Source organism: Polyodon spathula, chromosome 5 (assembly GCF_017654505.1).
Source record: "Polyodon spathula isolate WHYD16114869_AA chromosome 5, ASM1765450v1, whole genome shotgun sequence".
Lineage (NCBI taxonomy): Eukaryota > Metazoa > Chordata > Actinopteri > Acipenseriformes > Polyodontidae > Polyodon > Polyodon spathula.
Window position 1 is genome coordinate 531,808 of NC_054538.1, and position 21,351 is coordinate 553,158.

Sequence of the window (21,351 nt, forward strand, 5' to 3'; positions counted from 1 at the left end):
TTTATTTTACAAAACCGTTTCAGGGTATGTTTCCATAACAAATCATAAATCATGGTAAACATAAACCGACACACTTCTTTATTTACACAAATGCAGCTTTCTTTATGGGTAAAACAGCATGGAGGCATGCTTGCACCCTTACAGAAACGACTTTGATACATGACCATTCATTAGGTTAGACGCAGTGTGACGCATTGAAGAAAGAAAGGAGGTGGGGCGGGTTTGTTCAAGAGAAGGATTCTTCCTGAGAGAGACTCTAGGAGGTGGAGTGGATGAGTTGAACCTGAAACAGTAAAGAAAGAGTCGGAGAAAACACCTTGGCCTAATTCACCTGAACCGGACTAAACACAGAAGACAACGATTGCAAGAGCAATGTCCGTCACAGAGCTCGTCCGGCCGGTTTTAAACCCCGTAAGCAAATTTCATTTTTAACGTAGGCTGTTATTTGTTTATAATTATGATGACAGTGCCGAAATGTATTGTTCGTGGGACTGGTGTTACGCACATTGCAATATTAAATGATATATATATATATAGCGCTAGCCCCTAGCAGCAGTAAATCGTATATATTGTATTCCACAACACTTTTCATATCTTAACGTTTACCCCTACTGAGCGGTTAAATGCGTAGCCTGCAGAGCAAATAAAAGCCCATCATCGTTTATTCTAATAAACTTAACTGTTACAAACTGCCAGCGTAGGCTTAAAAGTACACTGCGTTAGCATTTTTCAAGAGCACACGTCACAGGGTGCGATTTGTTACATTTCCGGGGGAAATACACAAACTACTCAACAGTCGGAAAGCTCATAGTTCACGTTATTATTATTATTATTATTATTATTATTGATAACTAAAAGGCAATAACAACGTACCCTTATAATAAGGGACGTACTGAAACGAATGACAAAACAGCAATGCGTTAAAATCATTATAGGTGCAGCGCACTTAGGGGCTCCTGTAAGAGCGGAGCTGCGTTTCGTATTGCAGGCGTGTCTCTGCCAGAGACCGGGGCTTTGGTGGGAATTACTCGGAATCAGACGGTCTGGCTTGTCGCCAGGGTACCGCCTGCTGGTACCGCCTGCTGGGTACACTGGTCCTGTTCCGCAGGGGGAGATTTTGCGCAGATAAGGTACATCCGGGACATTGAGTCACGATGGCATTTGTGACGTCGGGCAGGAAAAAACAGTTGCTGTTTATTTGTATTCTTGTATGTTTTGGTTGGTACAGCCGTTGTGCAGTTTAATACAATTAATTACATTTCGCGAAAACATTAATTCATAAAGTTGTACTACTTATTACATTGCCCGGCCCGGCCCGGCCCACAGGGGGGTGTTTTGTACAAATTATGAACTCCCGTTCTTTGGCAGTTAAATGTTATTATATTGTCCGCAGTTAACAGACAGCGTTGCAAATTGGGTTTACTACGTACATCGTTTATAAAGTACTGATTTACATTGTTCCCGCGTCTTTAAAACCGATAGACTGATCCTAACCACCCTTATCTCTGTGAAGTCTAATAAATAATTTTAGTGGAATGACAGCCTCGGAATGCCGAAAATAATCTACAATAGGCATGGCAGTGTATAATCTTTAAAACCCCTGTACTAATCTAACCCCCTTATATCCCGAATAGCAGGAAGTCAAACACACAAATTAAAAGGAGAGTGGCACAGAAGATTTGTTAGTAAAAGCCAAGCTATATTTTTGTGAACTTTTAACAACATTTCAAAATATTTCAACAATATATTAATATAATATTGCTATATTGGGGATTAAAATAAATAAACAACGTGCAATACTTTAGATCTGTTAATATGTAAGTAGTTGTTCCTTATAACTTTCCAAATAATAGACCAAAAGGCATCTAACAACGACACCATTGATATTCAGTATCCCTAGTATTTGTCAAAAATGCAAGTCAGCATGTTATCATTGAAAGGGGTAAAATGAATATGTTGTAATTTAGCTTTAGCTTTTTAAGTGGGGAATATGTTAAAATATATATATATTATATATATATATATATATATATATATATATATATATATAGATATAGATATATATAGATATAGATATATAGATTGAGCACCTTTTGTGCTTCTGTTTGTTAGGGCGTCCCAGTCCTTACTCATGACTAGGCGTTTGATACATGGGATATATGGGATTTAAGTCATAGGGTTTTAAAGATACAAAAAGGCATTCCTCAATTTTCTTTAATTTTAATGTTTTCCATATTCTGAGGCTGTCATTTCATAGAAACCTGCTGTGATTTCACTGTCATTCTGTGTGTTAGACTTCCTAATATTAGAAGTCTAAGGGGGGTTAATATTGATACAGGAGTTTTAAAGTTACCAGCTGTCATTCCTTGTCTTTGGGCCCTGTGTTTTGCACCACTTGTTTTTTTAGCCTGTAGTTCAGTCCTAACCCTCCAGATATTCGTGTGGCCACTCCAGCTAAACTCATCAAAAGAATAATTAAGTAATCAACCCATAACATTCTGGCTAATTAGAAAATACCCCCTAATTATAGGGAGAATTAAAGTGCTACCCTGTAGTAATGCAGCTGTCTGGGTTCCACACTTAGGAGGCCGCATTATTTGTGTTTCGCCTTGTAACGAATATTGACACTTTTGTTCCCAAAATGATTTACAATACTCACAAGCCACGTAGCACTGCGTCTCACTCTCACAGCAGCGCGTCTCACTCTCACAGCAGCACATTCACACAGCACTGAGTCTCACTCTCACAGCAGCACACACACAGCACTGCGTCTCACTCTCACAGCAGCACACTCACACAGCAGCGCGTCTCACTCTCACAGCAGCACTCACACAGCACTGAGTCTCATTCTCACAGCAGCACACACACAGCACTGCGTCTCACTCTCACAGCAGCACACTCACACAGCAGCGCGTCTCACTCTCACAGCAGCACACTCACATAGCACTGCGTCTCACTCTCACAGCAGCACACTCACACAGCACTGCATCTCACTCTCACAGCAGCACACTCACACAGCAGCGCGTCTCACTCTCACAGCAGCGCGTCTCACTCACAGCAGCACATTCACACAGCACTGCATCTCACTCTCACAGCAGCACACTCACACAGCAGCGCGTCTCACTCACAGCAGCACATTCACACAGCACTGCGTCTCACTCTCACAGCAGCACACTCACACAGCAGCGTGTCTCACTCTCACAGCAGCACACTCACATAGCACTGCGTCTCACTCACATAGCACTGCGTCTCACTCTCACAGCAGCACACTCACACAGCAGCGCGTCTCACTCTCACAGCAGCACATCCACACAGCACTGCGTCTCGCTCTCACAGCAGCACACACACAGCAGCGCGTCTCACTCTCACAGCAGCGCGTCTCACTCTCACAGCAGCGCGTCTCACTCTCACAGCAGCGCATCTCACTCACAGCAGCACATTCACACAGCACTGCGTCTCACTCTCACAGCAGCACACTCACATAGCACTGCGTCTCACTCTCACAGCAGCACACTCACACAGCAGCGCGTCTCACTCTCACAGCAGCACACACATAGCAGCGCGTCTCACTCTCACAGCAGCGCGTCTCACTCTCACAGCAGCACATTCACACAGCACTGAGTCTCACTCTCACAGCAGCACACACACAGCACTGCGTCTCACTCTCACACCAGCACACTCACATAGCACTGCGTCTCACTCTCACAGCAGCACATTCTCACAGCAGCGTGTCTCACTCTCACAGCAGCACATTCTTTAGTGCAGCGCATTGTTTTCCTAGAGTAACCCTCTTTGCCGTCAGTCTTACCAAGAAAATCTCTTTCGTTTTTCTTGGTCTTTTAGCCGTCCACGCAATGTAGATTCTGCAATATTTATATCTTTTGAAACTGCTGCTTGGGTTTCACCTTTTCTTACTATGTCCACCGCATAATTTCATTGTAGCAGAAAAAGAGTTAAATTTTTTACTGTCTGCCATGCTTCATACTGTATTTCTGGACCGTTCACCCAATGTTTGTGAGTCAGACAGCATTCTGGAGGAAATGGCAGCAACAGCCTTACCGTGTTGTAACTGTTTCCGCACTATGATAGGTTGCGTTATAACGGGGTAGCACTGTGTTGCCATTCTAGGAATTTATGGGTTAAAGGAAAAGCTCATCTTGAGACTTGCTGTTTTAGATGCACAAATAGATGCACCACAAAACCCAAAAAGCAGTCGCACGCAGCAATATCCACCTGGTGTGCTGCACACTGATGGGCTGAACTTATTTTGAAAGCCATAACATTAGAATTCATCAAGCGTGTAATAAAGCTGCAGAATGAATAAGTACATACGAGCACTGGCATAAGAGTTGCACAGCACAGAGGGCAGAGTAAACAAACAGCCTGTTGTCAAAACTTAAAACGTTTTTGAAAGCTTGACAAGTTACTACAATGCTTCTTTTAACATCCACATAACAGGTAACAACTGACAAATATAATTTAGCCTTTCTTAAAATTCGGTCTAAGAAATTCCACTACCATTTTCTTTTGCATATAGCTGATATCCCACCATTTATGATTTACAGTCAAAATCGAACCCTGGAATACAGTCTAACGGGAGGGGTTCTTTATCCAAACTGCAAACCTGGTGTGGGTCTAGAATCCTCACTGCCTTCAGAAGCTTGTGAGCTGGTTAATAAAACATGGTTTTATTCTGCATTGACCAAGGTCACATTTTAACAGAGCAACACCAATCCATGAAAGAAGACCAGGTTAACCAACTGACGATTCTGAAGATTAACAGCAAAATATAATGCACAAGAACTGAGAAGGGATTTATGTTGTCTTTCATGCAACAAACATAAGTAACACTTATGGGCTTCTTATGAACAACCTTTTATTTTTTTAAATTTTTTTTACAATATATTCAAATAACAAAACAAAGAAATAAGTAAACACGGCTTATATATGTTACAGAATCTGTCAAATGCCCAGAGTCCAATAAATGGCTATAATAAATGGCTATAATGTCTATACTTTTCAAGGATCATTGCCAGAAACAGGAAATCTATTAAAAAAACACTTCTGTTGACGAAATAGATATTTGCGCCCAACGAGATCTAGCTATCAAGAAAATGTAATACATTTTTTTACAAAATGATTTGCTTAAGTGTGTACTGGTAAATTAAAACCTATAATGTATTTACACGTGAGTTATCTTTTTAAAATCCTGCTATTTTTCCATATTTACAGGGATGTAAGGGTTAAATAAGTGTCAGCGTTCTGTTTATTAATCTAATACATGCTTTGTGGTAATAGGGTGACCAATTCAAATGGTTAAAGTAATGAGATGATTGTTTATTGTTTGTCATTATGCAGCTTACTGTGGAGGCTATATCAACATCTTGTGGTTGTAGGACTAAATTACAGGTTAAAAATCAAGTTGTGGGGGTCCCCGGGTGGCTCACCTGGTAGAAGCGCAGCCGTGTCGTGTTCAGGGTGATTCATCCAGCGCAGGTTCACATCCTGGATGTGCAAAGCAGGCCGGTCTTCGCTGGGGAGCGTTGCATTGGGAGCGCCGCATTGGCTCAGGCATGCCTGTGAGTTAGGGAGGTAAAACCAGCAGGGACTGTTTCTCCTCATTGCGCTACAGCGAACTCTGCTTCGCCAGGTGCCCAGTGAGCTCAGAGCGGGACCCTGCAGGGCTGGTGATTGTCCTCCAGATGTTGGTTGCTCGCTGACATCAGCTCTCGAGTTCCTGCGTGTAAAAGAGGAAGCTGGCTTAGTTGTAGGATCAGAGGATGCCATCTGATCCTTCGGATCTCCTGAGCCGTGTGGGGAATTGCTGCGATAAGGGGAAAAGTGATTGCGCATTTCAAACTGGGACAAATTTGGGGGGAAGATTATAATTGGACGCACCAAGTAAAAAAAACAAGTCATGAAAAACACAGGACCCTACTTATCTTTCATTCCGAGGCTGTCATTCCAGAGAGCCCTGCTGTCATTCCCTGTCATTTCAGAGCCCTGCAGTCATTCCCTATCATTCCAGAGAGCCCTGCAGTCATTCCAGAGCCCTGCAGTCATTCCCTGTCATTCCAGAGAGCCCTGCAAACATACTTTTTTCTAACCAAACATATTTTCTATATAAAGTTGTTAAGGCAGGAGAAAGGTAGGCAGGCAGACAGAAACCAAGCACATACTGTCGACTTAATTTATTAAACATAAATAAATGATCAACCCGCGGTAGTACAGCAGAGGCACAGTTATAACCTGCGTCATCATTCTGCCATGCAACAAAAAGGAGCTTCTTCTCGTAGCACATGAGGACATTTCTAAAATCAAATTATTCTGTATTTGTTTGACATCCTAGTAAATACAGTTCCTTGTTTCCATGTGAGCAGCAAGTAAACCATCGTAGCGAGCAGTTATTTCTGTGAGTTCCCTGTCATGCAGAATTTTGCATTACTTTGAGATATGCACATGCGTCAGGGTTTCATATTCATTTTTCATTGCCATGGTTTCAATGTGAACTTTCTACATTAAAAATGAAATACACTTTTTACACTAAACGGTTTAAAACACAAAACGGATCAAGTGAAAATGAAATGAACACAGTAATTATTACTTTCCGTTCTGCCTAGTTTTCATTGATATATTTTTTTTGAAATATGCGCTATATCTGTAGCCTCGAGCAACTCGTAATTTTGAGCTACTGTATGTATTTAGAAACTAAAATTAAAGGTAGAAACATTTAAAATGATCAGCATGTTTAAGTCCTGTTGCTCAACCCCTTCCAGATTTGATAGTGTCATTGTCTGTCAAGGTCTTTCCCCACATGATGGACGTGGGCAAACAGTTTGAAAATAACAAGTATTCCTTGAATGCCAGGTGATTCCTTATGCCGGTACTATTTTTGGTGGTCTACAGCCGGGGGAAATGGTGATCATTAAAGGCAGTGTTCCAAAGGATTCCGAAAGGTATGTCTTTTTTATGTTGTTTTTAATACTTCAAGGCTTGTCAAAGGGCCCTTTGTTGGCACTTTTCTGGAAAATTAATCTTCTGTAAAACTGCATTTTACAATGAATAGTTTAGAACATGATTGTACCGTGATGGTTGCCTGCAGCTCCTTTTCCTTACCATTGTGCTTCAAACATGTCTAACTAACCTGGCTGCTAAAATCAGTTCCCTTTGAAAAACATTGAAGTACCAGGACAAAATAAACATCTTGATTATCCTTGGATGACGTCTTCAAATCTCCTGACTTGAGACAGAATTCACAGCTGCTGTACTGGTCATGGCCACCAGAGTGCACACCATATCACTAGCTATCACTGCTGTTACAACTGCTGCAGACATTGTCATGAATGGAAATGTAGTGTCTCAAACCCATGTAATTAACTGGGGGCTTTTTATAGCATTCTTCCATATTTTAGCATTATGCTCACTCAAAATGATCAGTGTTCCTGTGCTAAAGCTTCCTCCCCTCCCATCCCTGAATCATGCCTCCACTTTGCTACTCTCTGTGTCTAATACTGCAGAGGCATGCTGCTGTTATGCCCCTGGGAGGTTATTCATGACCATGTCAAGCTCTGCTTGCAGTGAATGAAGCATTGTTTGTTTTCTGAAACAGGTGTGTAGCTTGAACACAATTCACTGCTGTAAAGGGCACATTCCATTCATGGTTTTCTTTCTCCAGATTTCAGATAGATTTCCAGTGCGGGAGCAGCGTGAAGCCTCGTGCAGATGTGTCTTTCCACTTCAACCCTCGCTTCAAGAGGTCTGGCTGTGTCGTCTGCAACACCCTGCAGCAGGAGTGCTGGGGCAGGGAGGAGATCACCTATGAGATGCCCTTTAAGAAGGGAGAGCCCTTTGAGACCATCATACTGGTGCTGAGAGACTCTTTTAAGGTGACCCTGTTTTCTGTTCACCTGTACTTCTCCTCTAGAGCAGTGACTGCCTTCGCTTCTCCTCTAGAGCAGTGACTGCCTTCATCCCTTCACTTCTCCTCTGGAGCAGTGACTGCCTTCATCCCTTCACTTCTCCTCTAGAGCAGTGACTGCCTTCATCCCTTCACTTCTCCTCTAGAGCAGTGACAGCGTTCACACAGGGCTGGGTTTACAATGGTGGCATTGGCGCCGGGCCACACTTGGAAAGGGGCCATAATGACCTAAATATGTTTAGGTGTAGATATCGCGTTACATTTTAATAGAAAATGCATGTTTATATTGTAACGACCTCAGGAGGGCTGCTGGCCCCTTTAAGATCCTCGGAGGATCTCTGTGATTGACAGCTAGTAGCAGCAGCGCTGACTGGGTGAGAGGCAAAGGCTACGAGAGGGGGCGGGGCAGTATATAAGGGCTGCAGGCTCACTATAAGGGGAAGGAGGAGATGACCACCATAGGCTTTTTAACCTCTGTTGTGATCCCCTAATGGAGCCGCTGAGGGAATTGGGAGAGAGAGAGAGGACGGACAGCCAGTCTGGATAAAGGGAGCGATTGAAGCTGATAACACTCTAGAGTGTGTAATGAGCATGCGTTCAAAACACTCTGCTCCGCTTTGAATTCACATTCAAAACGCTCTGCTCCGCTTTGAATTCACATTCAAAACGCTCTGCTCCGCTTTGAATTCACATTCAAAACGCTCTGCTCCGCTTTGAATTCACATTCAAAACGCTCTGCTCCGCTTTGAATTCACATTCAAAACACTCCCTTTGAAGAGCAAAACACTATAGCTACGTATGTCAAAAACACTCCCCTGTAACACAATGAAATTGATTAACAGTTTAATACTGAATGTGCATACCATATTTTGTAATAACTGCTCAAATAAATTAAAAACAGCTTCATTTAATACATTTAGCCTATTACTTTTATTTCAACAATGTGTTTTGTTAGCAGTCTATTTTAAACATGCGTAAAATGTGTGTAATAATACTGCTAATCTAAATTTGTCTAAACGAGACTAAATATCAATGTCATTCTGTATTTGACTGAAACTTTTCGAGCTATTTACTGTTCAGTTAACTAAACAGAATGCAATTCTGCCTCGGGTTTATTGTTGATATTATGTGCAACATCACAATCCCACCACATGCAGAGAGTTTCAATACGATGGATAGACCTGTTGGAAAAAGAGAGCCCAACTTTCAAGAAATACTCAGTTATCTATCAAATGGGAAATGCCCAGATGTGCTAAAGGGAACAGAGGTTAATTTTCTGAGACAGTGCCAGCGTTTTTTACATTTCAGATGGCCAACTAATGTCCAAACACTTCTCTGGAGCAGTGACAGCCTTCACAGCATTACTGAGTTTTATAACACCTTCCAGCAATCAAAGGATCTGGCCCTGGAACTATGCAGCATTTGTTTTTACTTGCCATTTTTGGAGCCCTCACCAATCTATACGACTCCCCCCTTTAACCTAACATTGTTGTTTTTGTATGTGTTTTACCCTTGAAGAGAGCCTATCCGTGCTAAAGAAACCTGATTATCTTCGTTAGTGTTACAGCCGGTCCCCCTCTCATAGTGCTGAGAATCTTTTGGTTCTTGACGTGTCTGTTTATGTGACTTCAGTATGTTCAGTTGGCTTTGCTGTGGATCACATGATCTGTTTGCAGCAAGACGATTGGAGGACGAGTGTATAAGGAAGCTGCAGCAACTTTTTATCTATAGCCTTGAATTAAACATATTTGCAAGTCCCCCCCCAAAAAAAAAACAAACAAAAAAAAACATCTTCAGCACAAGCAAAGTGGAGTTGGAGCCGTGATGAAGTTACTTTAGATGATAAGAGAATAAAATGGATAGGCTCCCTGACAGGCTAATTGGAAACCCTAAAATGAAGTAAATACATAAATGAAGGGGATTGTAAAACGTTAGTTCTTGTTGCTTTTGTTGCGTTGGCTTCAATCCTTATGTACACAGCGGCTCACCTCTGTCTCTGTTTAGTGCTGCAGCTGTTCATTGTCTGCTTCATCACTGCTTTTCTCCACTCCAGAGTAAACGCACTGCTTATCTTCTCCTAGGTGGCAGTAAATGGAAAACACTTACTGCAGTACAAGCACAGAGTGGACCTGGAGAGGGTTGACACGCTTGGAATTAGTGGACAAGTGCAGATTCAGGCAATTGGATTTGTTCCGAACACTGTAAGTAAAGAGCTGCCCCTGCTTACAGTTTGGTGCAGTAAACCTGTTGAAAACACATTAGCACATGTTTGAAAGACATCAATAAGCAGTTTGCGAGTTAAACACTGAAGCCACTGCACCCTTGTGGAATTAATATCCCTGCTGTTATGCCTTCAGAAGTATTTGTAGCTTTAAATGAGTTGCTCAAAGTGTTGTAAAGAGCACAAGAGCAGATAGGTGAAGTGACTGGATGAAACCCTACATACACACTGCAGGCTTTCATCTAATGCTCTTGTGCCAGTTTAACAGCACTTTCAGAAACTTGGATTCATGTGGTATTCTCTGACATGTGTAATCCATGTTTCTAATGGTTGCATGTGCTCTTATTTCAGTGTTGTGTGCATGCAATACATGTGTCTGTTCTGATACTGTGCGTTGTGGTTCATGCTGCAGTGTGTTTGTGTGCGTTGTGGTTCATGCTGCAGTATGTGTGTGTGCGTTGTGGTTCACGCTGCAGTGTGTTTGTGTTCATTGTGGTTCACGCTGCAGTGTGTTTGTGTGCGTTGTGGTTCACGCTGCAGTATGTTTGTGTGCATTGTGGTGTTCATTGTAGTTCATGCTGCAGTGTGTTTGTGTGCGTTGTGGTTCACGCTGCAGTATGTTTGTGTGCATTGTGGTGTTCATTGTAGTTCATGCTGCAGTGTGTTTGTGTGCGTTGTGGTTCACGCTGCAGTGTGTTTGTGTGCGTTGTGGTTCACGCTGCAGTGTGTTTGTGTGCGTTGTGGTTCACGCTGCAGTGTGTTTGTGTGCGTTGTGGTTCATTCTGCAGTGTGTTTGTTCATTGTGGTGTTCATTGTAGTTCACGCTGCAGTGTGTTTGTGTGCGTTGTGGTTCATGCTGCAGTGTGTTTGTGTGCGTTGTGGTTCACGCTGCAGTGTGTTTGTGTGCGTTGTGGTTCACGCTGCAGTGTGTTTGTTGGTGTTCATTGTAGTTCATGCTGCAGTGTGTTTGTGTGCGTTGTGGTTCATGCTGCAGTGTGTTTGTGTTCATTGTGGTGTTCATTGTAGTTCATGCTGCAGTGTGTTTGTGTGCGTTGTGGTTCACGCTGCAGTGTGTTTGTGTGCGTTGTGGTGTTCATTGTAGTTCACGCTGCAGTGTGTTTGTGTGCGTTGTGGTTCACGCTGCAGTGTGTTTGTGTGCGTTGTGGTTCACGCTGCAGTGTGTTTGTGTTCATTGTGGTGTTCATTGTAGTTCATGCTGCAGTGTGTTTGTGTGCGTTGTGGTTCATGCTGCAGTGTGTTTGTGTGCGTTGTGGTGTTCATTGTAGTTCACGCTGCAGTGTGTTTGTGTGCGTTGTGGTTCACGCTGCAGTGTGTTTGTGTGCGTTGTGGTTCATGCTGCAGTGTGTTTGTGTGGTGTTCATTGTAGTTCATGCTGCAGTGTGTTTGTGTGCGTTGTGGTTCATGCTGCAGTGTGTTTGTGTGCGTTGTGGTGTTCATTGTAGTTCACGCTGCAGTGTGTTTGTGTGCGTTGTGGTTCACGCTGCAGTGTGTTTGTGTGCGTTGTGGTTCATGCTGCAGTGTGTGTTCATTGTGGTGTTCATTGTAGTTCATGCTGCAGTGTGTTTGTGTGCGTTGTGGTTCACGCTGCAGTGTGTTTGTGTGCGTTGTGGTTCACGCTGCAGTGTGTTTGTGTGCATTGTGGTGCACGCTGCAGTGTGTTTGTGTGCGTTGTGGTTCACGCTGCAGTGTGTTTGTGTGCATTGTGGTGTTCATTGTAGTTCATGCTGCAGTGTGTTTGTGTGCGTTGTGGTTCACGCTGCAGTGTGTTTGTGTGCATTGTGGTGTTCATTGTAGTTCACGCTGCAGTGTGTTTGTGTGCGTTGTGGTTCACGCTGCAGTGTGTTTGTGTGCATTGTGGTGTTCATTGTAGTTCATGCTGCAGTGTGTTTGTGTGCGTTGTGGTTCACGCTGCAGTGTGTTTGTGTGCGTTGTGGTTCACGCTGCAGTGTGTTTGTGTGCGTTGTGGTGTTCATTGTAGTTCACGCTGCAGTGTGTTTGTGTGCGTTGTGGTTCATGCTGCAGTGTGTTTGTGTTCATTGTGGTGTTCATTGTAGTTCATGCTGCAGTGTGTTTGTGTGCGTTGTGGTTCACGCTGCAGTGTGTTTGTGTGCGTTGTGGTGTTCATTGTAGTTCACGCTGCAGTGTGTTTGTGTGCGTTGTGGTTCACGCTGCAGTGTGTTTGTGTGCGTTGTGGTTCATGCTGCAGTGTGTTTGTGTTCATTGTGGTGTTCATTGTAGTTCATGCTGCAGTGTGTTTGTGTGCATTGTAGTTCACGCTGCAGTGTGTTTGTGTGCGTTGTGGTTCACGCTGCAGTGTGTTTGTGTGCGTTGTGGTGTTCATTGTAGTTCACGCTGCAGTGTGTTTGTGTGCGTTGTGGTGTTCATTGTAGTTCACGCTGCAGTGTGTTTGTGTGCATTGTGGTTCACGCTGCAGTGTGTTTGTGTGCGTTGTGGTTCACGCTGCAGTGTGTTTGTGTGCGTTGTGGTTCATGCTGCAGTGTGTTTGTGTTCATTGTGGTGTTCATTGTAGTTCACGCTGCAGTGTGTTTGTGTGCGTTGTGGTTCACGCTGCAGTGTGTTTGTGTGCGTTGTGGTTCATGCTGCAGTGTGTTTGTGTTCATTGTGGTGTTCATTGTAGTTCATGCTGCAGTGTGTTTGTGTGCGTTGTGGTTCACGCTGCAGTGTGTTTGTGTGCGTTGTGGTTCACGCTGCAGTGTGTTTGTGTGCGTTGTGGTGTTCATTGTAGTTCATGCTGCAGTGTGTTTGTGTGCGTTGTGGTTCACGCTGCAGTGTGTTTGTGTGCGTTGTGGTGTTCATTGTGGTTCACGCTGCAGTGTGTTTGTGTGCGTTGTGGTTCACGCTGCAGTGTGTTTGTGTGCATTGTGGTGTTCATTGTAGTTCACGCTGCAGTGTGTTTGTGTGCACGCTGCAGTGTGTTTGTGTGCATTGTGGTTCATGCTGCAGTGTGTTTGTGTGCGTTGTGTAGTTCATGCTGCAGTGTGTTTGTGTTCGTTGTGGTTCATGCTGCAGTGTGTTTGTGTGCATTGTGGTTCACGCTGCAGTGTGTTTGTGTGCGTTGTGGTTCATGCTGCAGTGTGTTTGTGTTCATTGTGGTTCATGCTGTGTGTGTTTGTGTTCATTGTGGTTCATGCTGCAGTGTGTTTGTGTTCATTGTGGTGTAGTTCATGCTGCAGTGTGTTTGTGTGCGTTGTGGTTCACGCTGCAGTGTGTTTGTGTTCATTGTGGTGTTCATTGTAGTTCATGCTGCAGTGTGTTTGTGTGCGTTGTGGTTCACGCTGCAGTGTGTTTGTGTGCGTTGTGGTTCATGCTGCAGTGTGTTTGTGTTGTTCATTGTGGTTCATGCTGCAGTGTGTTTGTGTGCGTTGTGGTTCATGCTGCAGTGTGTTTGTGTTCATTGTGGTGTTCATTGTAGTTCATGCTGCAGTGTGTTTGTGTGCGTTGTGGTTCACGCTGCAGTGTGTTTGTGTGCGTTGTGGTTCACGCTGCAGTGTGTTTGTGTGCGTTGTGGTTCACGCTGCAGTGTGTTTGTGTGCGTTGTGGTTCACGCTGCAGTGTGTTTGTGTTCATTGTGGTGTTCATTGTAGTTCATGCTGCAGTGTGTTTGTGTTCATTGTGGTGTTCATTGTAGTTCATGCTGCAGTGTGTTTGTGTGCGTTGTGGTTCACGCTGCAGTGTGTTTGTGTGCGTTGTGGTTCACGCTGCAGTGTGTTTGTGTGCGTTGTGGTTCACGCTGCAGTGTGTTTGTGTTCATTGTGGTGTTCATTGTAGTTCATGCTGCAGTGTGTTTGTGTGCGTTGTGGTTCACGCTGCAGTGTGTTTGTGTGCGTTGTGGTTCACGCTGCAGTGTGTTTGTGTTCATTGTGGTGTTCATTGTAGTTCATGCTGCAGTGTGTTTGTGTGCGTTGTGGTTCACGCTGCAGTGTGTTTGTGTGCGTTGTGGTGTTCATTGTAGTTCATGCTGCAGTGTGTTTGTGTTTTACTATCGTTTTGGTTCCATTTTCAGACCTCCACTCCACCAGCATCTACTGTGATGATCAAGGAAACTAAAGTGAATGTACGGGTTGGTTGATTTCTGTCTGAATTTAAAATATTGGCTTTTCTTTAGTGAAGCAAAAAATAACTTTCAAACTTGCTATTTTGCCAGCTGAGAGTTAACATTTTACATTTTAAACTTTAAACTATGGTTTAATTCCTTTTCCTTGCAGTACTGAACTTCATGCAAACTTTATATTAATCTTTGGTTTATTCATGTCTGTGTCAATCTAACAAAGTAACCAAATTAAAAAATATATATACATTTGTTTTTCAGCCAATTCTTTCTTCAACTCCTGATCTTGTGAGTATTGTGTGTGGGGTTTTTTTTTTTTTTTTTTTTTTTTTTTTTTTTTCAGCTTGTACAGCCTATATAGTTACTTTAATCTTTCTATCAACACTGAATTTGTTTATGTTGATATATATATATATATACACACGCACACACACACACACTACCAGTCAAAAGTTTTAGAACACCTCCATTTTTCCAGTTTTTATTGAAATTTACGCAGTTTAATGTCTCAATGTACTCTGAAATTAAAGCATAGAACAAATAAACAATTGGAGATAAAAAAGAAAATGGAATAGTTTTGTTTAACAAAATTTAATCAAAATTTTTGACTCAAAGTAGCCACCTTTTGCAGATATAACAGCCGAACACACTCGTGGCATTCTTTCTACAATGGAAATCAAATATTGTTCGGAAAGTTCTTCCCAACACTGTTGCAGAAGTTCCCACAAATGTGTTGCACTTGCTTTCACCCTTCTGTCCAGTTCATCCCAAACCAGCTCGATGGGGTTTAAGTATGGAGACTGTGCAGGCCATTCCATGATTTGAAGCCTACCGTCTTGTTCTTTTCTTCTAAGGTAGTTCTGACATAGCGTGAAGGTATGTTTTGGGTCATTTTCTTGCTGTAGGATGAACCCCTGACTAACTAGGCGTATACCAGAGGGTATTGCGTGGCGCTGCAAAATGCTGTGGTAGCCGTTTTGGTTAAGGGTGCCACTCTGTTCAAGTCGCCAACTCGATCCAGCAAAAGAGCCCCAGACCATCACGCTTCCTCCTCCATGTTTGACAGTTGGTGTCACACACTGAGGAACCATCCTTTCGCCTGCTTGACGGCGTACAAAAACCCTGCGTGATGAACCGAAGATTTCAAATTTTTATTCATCGGTCCATAAGACCTTCTTCCAGTCTTCAGTAGTCCACTGGCGGTGCTTCATGGCCCAGGCAAGCCTCTTTTTCTTACTTTGCCATCTTAGCAATGGCTTTCTTACTGCCACTTGACCTGTCAAACTGCAACTCGAAGTCTTCTCTTCACAGTTGAAACTGAGACTTGCTTACTTTGACCAGTGTTAAGCTGTTGTCCTGTGAGCCACCTATCACGCAAGCTGTTGACTCTCAGAAACTTGTCTTCTGATTCTGTTGTGGCTTTGAGTCTGCCAGACCTCTTCCTGTCAGCGTTACCTCCAGTTTCCAAGTGCCTTTTGATGGTGTAGGAAATTGTACTTACTGACACCTTGGCTTTCTTTGCAATTTCTCTAAAGGAAAGACCTACACTTTTAAGGGTTATAGTGGTCTGTCTGTCTTCCTTTGTTAATTGCCTTTTTCTCGCCATTATGATAGCAATATACTACTTCCTGCAGTACAATACTGTCCAAATAATGCTTAAGAGGGTGTAGTAACACAGTCTGTTCCAACACTGCTTTTATACAAACAGAGGGTTTGTAAGTAATCAACAAAAGTTGGGACACCTGTAGGAATTGTTAGCATCAACTTTCAAGGCTTAATTTACTTCCATTGCTGCAGAACAGCTGTAAGTTGTTAACCCATTACTTGTTCCCTGAAAAAGGCCTTTTTGTATAACTCTGAAATGTACATTATTTTTCAGTTTTTGGTGACCTAAACTTTTTTTTTTTAACCTCTGGCAGTTTACCGCTTCCCTTTGTACCATTTCAGGTTATTCACTGGACTTGAACTGCTTGAATTTCAATAAACTGGAAAAATGGGGGTGTTCAAAAACTTATATATTTAAGAAATGACATTAAAACACTGTTTTAATTGAATTTATTCAGTACAGTTCACAGTGGCATGGGTTTTCACATTAAAATGAAAATTTTAAAATACTTCTTGTATCTATCAAACAAGACTGTCCCCTATAAGGGAAGACTACCTAACGGACTGAGTCCAGGACAGAACATTACCGTCAGAGGCGAAGTCAGTGCATATCCACATAGGTAAGTGCAGATAGCGATAGTGATAGTATCCTGCAAAAAAGCAATAGTCAATGCCAGCACAGGAGGGCTGTTCCATTCCAGGGTTAACAGATCCAGTATTATGCAGTCGGCATCAAAAGATTTTGGGATGTTTTGGGGGGTTGTGGAACTTTTTGAATACCAGTAATAAAACATAAAACTGTTAAAGTAAAAATGAACTCCACTACAAACCTTATTAACCTAAGAACGGTGTTATGTTTCACATCAGAACCATACTTCCAGCCACTATTGTGCAATTACCAAACATACAAAAAAAGTCAAATCAAATTACAGAAAAAAAACCTGATCTCACCTTATAGATGTTTAGATCTCCAAGTCTACCCTTCTCATTTTCATTGCAAACTTGTCGATTTACTTCATCGGGTGCCACTATGTCTGTGATCAGAAAGCAAAATCCATCCATTCAGTCCAGATTCTCCCCTTGTATTCCTTTGGTTGGATATAATTCGAGACAATCGTGAGAAACTTCTTTCCACATGAGCAGTGGTCACTGGCAGTGTTGCAAAGATCAGTAGTAGCTTGAAAATGTTTGGAAATAAGTTCTTGTTGCAGTTGTTTAGAGCATCAGCGGCGCTCCGTGGCACTGGTGGCTGATCCACTGGCATATTTGTCCATTTTGCCTTACATGTTGCAATTCCGGTTTCAAATATTGCCAGAGTGGGTGTAACATAATTTGTATAGGCGTTTGAAAGAACCTCTGCAGAGCTGCTGGTAAACGTGGATGTTGCATGGGAGAATACAATTAAGATTGGAAAGAATGGCTCTGTGTTTTGTGAATTGCTCCTTCCTTTTGAGATGCATAGAAGTCCAGTACTGTAATGAACAGATTCTAGCAGTGGTATTCTTCACAAGCACTTTCCAAATTACTGTCTTCACTTTCCCTTGCTGTTCGACACCAGAGAGGTCTAAACTGAATTCCATATTCAGCTGTTTTGTCCCAAGTTTCTGGCAAATTCGTTCTCTGCAGCATTTCTTCTACTTGTTAGTACTGCACAAACACATTCAGTCAAATCACACTCAATTTTTTGGAGGTATTGTGACACACATACAAGGTCAATATTAATTCAATTTTGTCAATGGAACAAAAAAGCTCACTGGCTTTTACAGAGGAATCACGTGAATACGTTTCAGTGATCAACAACAGACTGGACCATACTGGAGCTCAATGAAAGTAACAATTGCATCCTGATGCTAAACCCATCTTGTTTCACAGAGTGAAACCAATCGACTTCTCTGATCTGGTAAAACATGTTGAATTTCGTTTCTCAAACATGCAGATTGCAAGACAGATTTGTGAAAAAAATTGCACATTTCTGACACTGTACCAAAACAGTTCCTTACCGTCTGAACGTAGCAGCACTTGTTGAGAACTAAACTGAGGCTGTGGCTGGCACAGTGAACACAGCTTGCACATTCATACTGTTCTCTTAGCTTTGCCTGTGTCCCTTTTAAGCGGCCACTCATTCGCTTGCGCCATCGCAGCTCTGGCCTTGTAGAAATTTAACATCAAGGCCAGCTTGCAGCATTTGGTTTTCAGTAGAATTAGCGATTGCCTCCCCTGTCAACTTTTCTACATCGACAAATGAATGAAAGTCTTCTTTCATCACATAGCAACTCCTTTAATTCTCGTCCACGTGCCTCCTATTACCCACATACAACTGCTCTCTCCCCAGTGCGTCTTTCATTTGGTCCGCTAAAACAGCAAAACACTCGGCTGAATTTATTTTTTCCACCAGCTTTATTAGTATGATTTCCCCAATTACATTTAGCAGCAGTTCATTTTGTATTTCGGGGCTGACATAAGTTGCATTAGAACTAGCAGTGTTTAGATGATCTAGAAGGACAGTATCGCCCCCTTGTGCTCTATATCTGAGCAAGGCTCTGAAATTACCATCATTTTAAACTGGTTCTTCTATACCAAGTGGCCCTGAATCCTGATGCCCACGTGAAGCTAAATCCTGGCAACCACAGAGAATGAAGGTTTCTGATATGCTCTATTTTTTTTTTTCTGTTATCGGCAACCTGCTTCTTACTCTCCGAAACAAGCGTTATAGCTGTGACTCCAGTTTATAGAGCTGTGTCTCCTGTTTATAGAGCAATTGTAGAATTTTTTTCCTTTTCCCACACTACTCTTACTTGCTGAGGACATTCTTCTTCAGGTCTTTGAGCTTCAACGTCTCTTAGCGCGTCCGTATGGACTGTAAAATGTGCATCTACTTGCATTATCCAATCAGAAGAGTTCAAGTGTGAACCTCTCTTAAATGACAACAGTCTGCCCAATCACAAACAAAAGTATGTTTAATGTTATTTGAAAGGTGCACTTTGGCAGACAAGCATTTCACTGGTTAGAGGTTGTGTCAGCTGACTTTTTTTTTATTTCTCCAAACAAAGCAGACATTTTGCCATTTTGATTCCCCCCCCCCCCCCGGCTCCACCACTGCCTATGACTTAGATGGAGGTTCAAACAGTTTAGAACATAGCTGCTTGACCATTTGGTTATCCTTTGTGAAGATAAAGCACTACAGCAGAGTTTGTACAAGAACCCAAACATGCCAACATTCTACCTTGCTGTTTAAATACTGAAAAGACTGCAGGGTTGAATATGCAGTTTTTATTTTTCTAATTATTTTTTAGAGTCTCAAGGCTGGTGTAAAGTAGATGGTGCTCCTGGCTGTTAGTGGTAAATGCATTCTAATAGCCCTACTGTTTGTGTCTGATATGGTGTAGTTTTGCTGTTAACCTGAGCTCCAGTGACTCCAGTGACATTGCCCTGCATCTGAACTCCCGGATGAAAAGTAACACCTTTGTTAGGAATTCGTACCTCAAAGACAGCTGGGGTCCGGAAGAGACTTTGCTGCCAGAGTTCCCCTTCATTGCTGGACAATACTTCGAGGTAGGAGCTTGCAGCTGCTGTGTATAGTGAGGATGGTTGTTAACACAGTGATTTACTTCAGACCGAGGATCAACTCCTAGTTAATGCACTTTAACATACTTCATGCAAGTTCAATCACATTGTGTACACAACACTGTGATTATCAGCTTTGGTCTGTGTAATATTAATTGTACTGCTACAAAAATCTTGCCATTTTCTAGATTCGTTGCAGGTCCTGTCCATTATAATCCAGCAAATATTAGAAATATGTCCAAATCTATAAAATACAGTACATCAAAAATCACAATATGTATCAGACACAAATATAGATTTTAGGCTACTAAAAACAAAGGAAGTTGCATTTTCGTTGTCCTGTTTCTGAACATACCTGTAAATACACTGCAGTTTTTGGACATTGTGTTTGAATGGTGCTAGTCCTAGCGTGTGTTGTTCATGGCATGACCTGAACATTCCAGATGGAATTGTCCCTTGGATGTGTTCTAGATGCTGATCTGCTGTGATCCCAACCACTTTAAAGTTGCAGTGAATGGAGTGCACCTGCTGAATTACAAACATCGAGTCAAGGACCTGGCCAAGGTCAATCAGCTGGAGATCGTGGGCGATGTCAAACTACTGGATGTGAAAATCTGGTGAACAAAACCACTGTGGTGCAGTAAAGAACACAGAGAGGGATTCAGGTTCCACTGAAAGAATGGATTCTTCAGTAGATTGTTTATTTATTTGTCTTAAATGCATGTTTTACAGTTGTATGTTTCAGTACCTGTTCAGTTACAGGAGAAGTGGCCAAAGCTGGCCCTTCCAGTCCAGGTCTTTGTTCCAGCCCCGTTTTGAAATTATTAAATTGAACCAGTGAAATCTCCTTCAGACCCTAAGGTAGTTCCTGTTAAACCTGGAGTGGAATGAATGGCCCTCCAGGACCAGTATTGCACACCCCTGCTTTACATAATACAGTTTATTAATCTGCATTTAATATCTGCATTTAAGGGCAACTTTTCTGAATGCAAATAAAATGCTATGTAGTATAACGTAAAATAGAACTACAGTATATGATAGAACATATATAAATTATATCCTAAATAAATAAAGTCTGATAAACTGAATGAAGAGTCATTTTCATATAACAAGAGGTTTACAGAGTCTGGGTTCTAGTGTACAGTTGTGTGTATGTGTGTGTATGTGTGCTGCATTTGGTCTTGGGCAGGCGAATGGGTAGTGGGACACCCTAAAAAGGAGTCGGCTGACGGCACGCGATTCAGAGGACAGCGTGTGTTTGTCTTCACCACTTTCGAGTCAGCGCGGGGGTGGTAGTGGTGAGCTGAGCCTAAAGATAATTGGCTGTGCCAAATTGGGAGAAAATAATAAAGTAACTGTCGATTTACTAAATAAAAACAAAAAATAAGGGTTTTTAGGAAAACTTTTGTTTTAACAGTCTAATGGTAAGAGAGCAGAAAGATAGATGCTTACTTTGGTGGTAAAAAAAATTGCAAAAAGAGTTAAACACTATTCATTCCTTGAGTGAACCAAATGTTCGCAAAAAATCAGGAATTATTTTCCTTTTTATTTATTTATTTTTAAGCATGGCCAAACAAGATAAAACATGTTTAATTTATCTGCAATATCTTAGCTGGCTGCTATATATTGATATCATATCTTCATGAGGACCATTCATCTTTGTAGTTTAATGGCGAGCGTTTGCTTGCTCTTGGAGCTTAGTGGCATGTCTGGACAGACAGAGCTGTCTTAACTTTTAACAAGTGTGATATTCGGGGGGGGGAAGAGCAATAGGGACACCTGCAAACAGCCATGTGGAATGTGTTCTCTGTGTGGAAGGACTATGCTGCTGTAAGACCGGGTCTACTTATACAATCACTACCAGAGGCCAGTATTGAAACGGACTGTCACGTCAATCAGGGCACTGTGTGAAGATTGGAAGCAAGTTGGGATAGAGGTTCTGCAAACATGTTG

General features: G+C 42.3%; 1 protein-coding gene across 2 annotated transcripts; it reads left to right on the top strand.

Moving 5' to 3' along the window:
* Positions 1–222: 222 nt before the first annotated feature.
* LOC121315375 (galectin-8-like) lies at positions 223–20,486 on the top strand. 2 transcript variants are annotated; one of them, XM_041249403.1, is made up of 9 exons: positions 223–411; positions 6,868–6,956; positions 7,676–7,886; positions 10,000–10,119; positions 14,185–14,241; positions 14,491–14,517; positions 16,366–16,454; positions 19,221–19,386; positions 19,870–20,486. In XM_041249403.1, the coding sequence occupies exons 1-9, from the start codon at positions 373–375 to the stop codon at positions 20,017–20,019; spliced, it is 948 nt and encodes a 315-aa protein (XP_041105337.1). In that variant the 5' UTR covers positions 223–372; the 3' UTR covers positions 20,020–20,486. The 2 variants fall into 2 exon arrangements, with proteins under 2 accessions (XP_041105337.1, XP_041105338.1); XM_041249404.1 differs by having other exon boundaries at positions 226–411; positions 14,185–14,235.
* Positions 20,487–21,351: the final 865 nt, after the last annotated feature.

Bases quoted from the DNA above. Each gene is read 5' to 3' on its own strand.
- LOC121315375 (XM_041249403.1), top strand. From the start codon at position 373: ATGTCCGTCACAGAGCTCGTCCGGCCGGTTTTAAACCCC. The intron at 6,957-7,675 runs GTATGTCTTTTT...TTCTTTCTCCAG, and splicing joins GTTCCAAAGGATTCCGAAAG to ATTTCAGATAGATTTCCAGT. The intron at 7,887-9,999 runs GTGACCCTGTTT...ATCTTCTCCTAG, and splicing joins TGCTGAGAGACTCTTTTAAG to GTGGCAGTAAATGGAAAACA.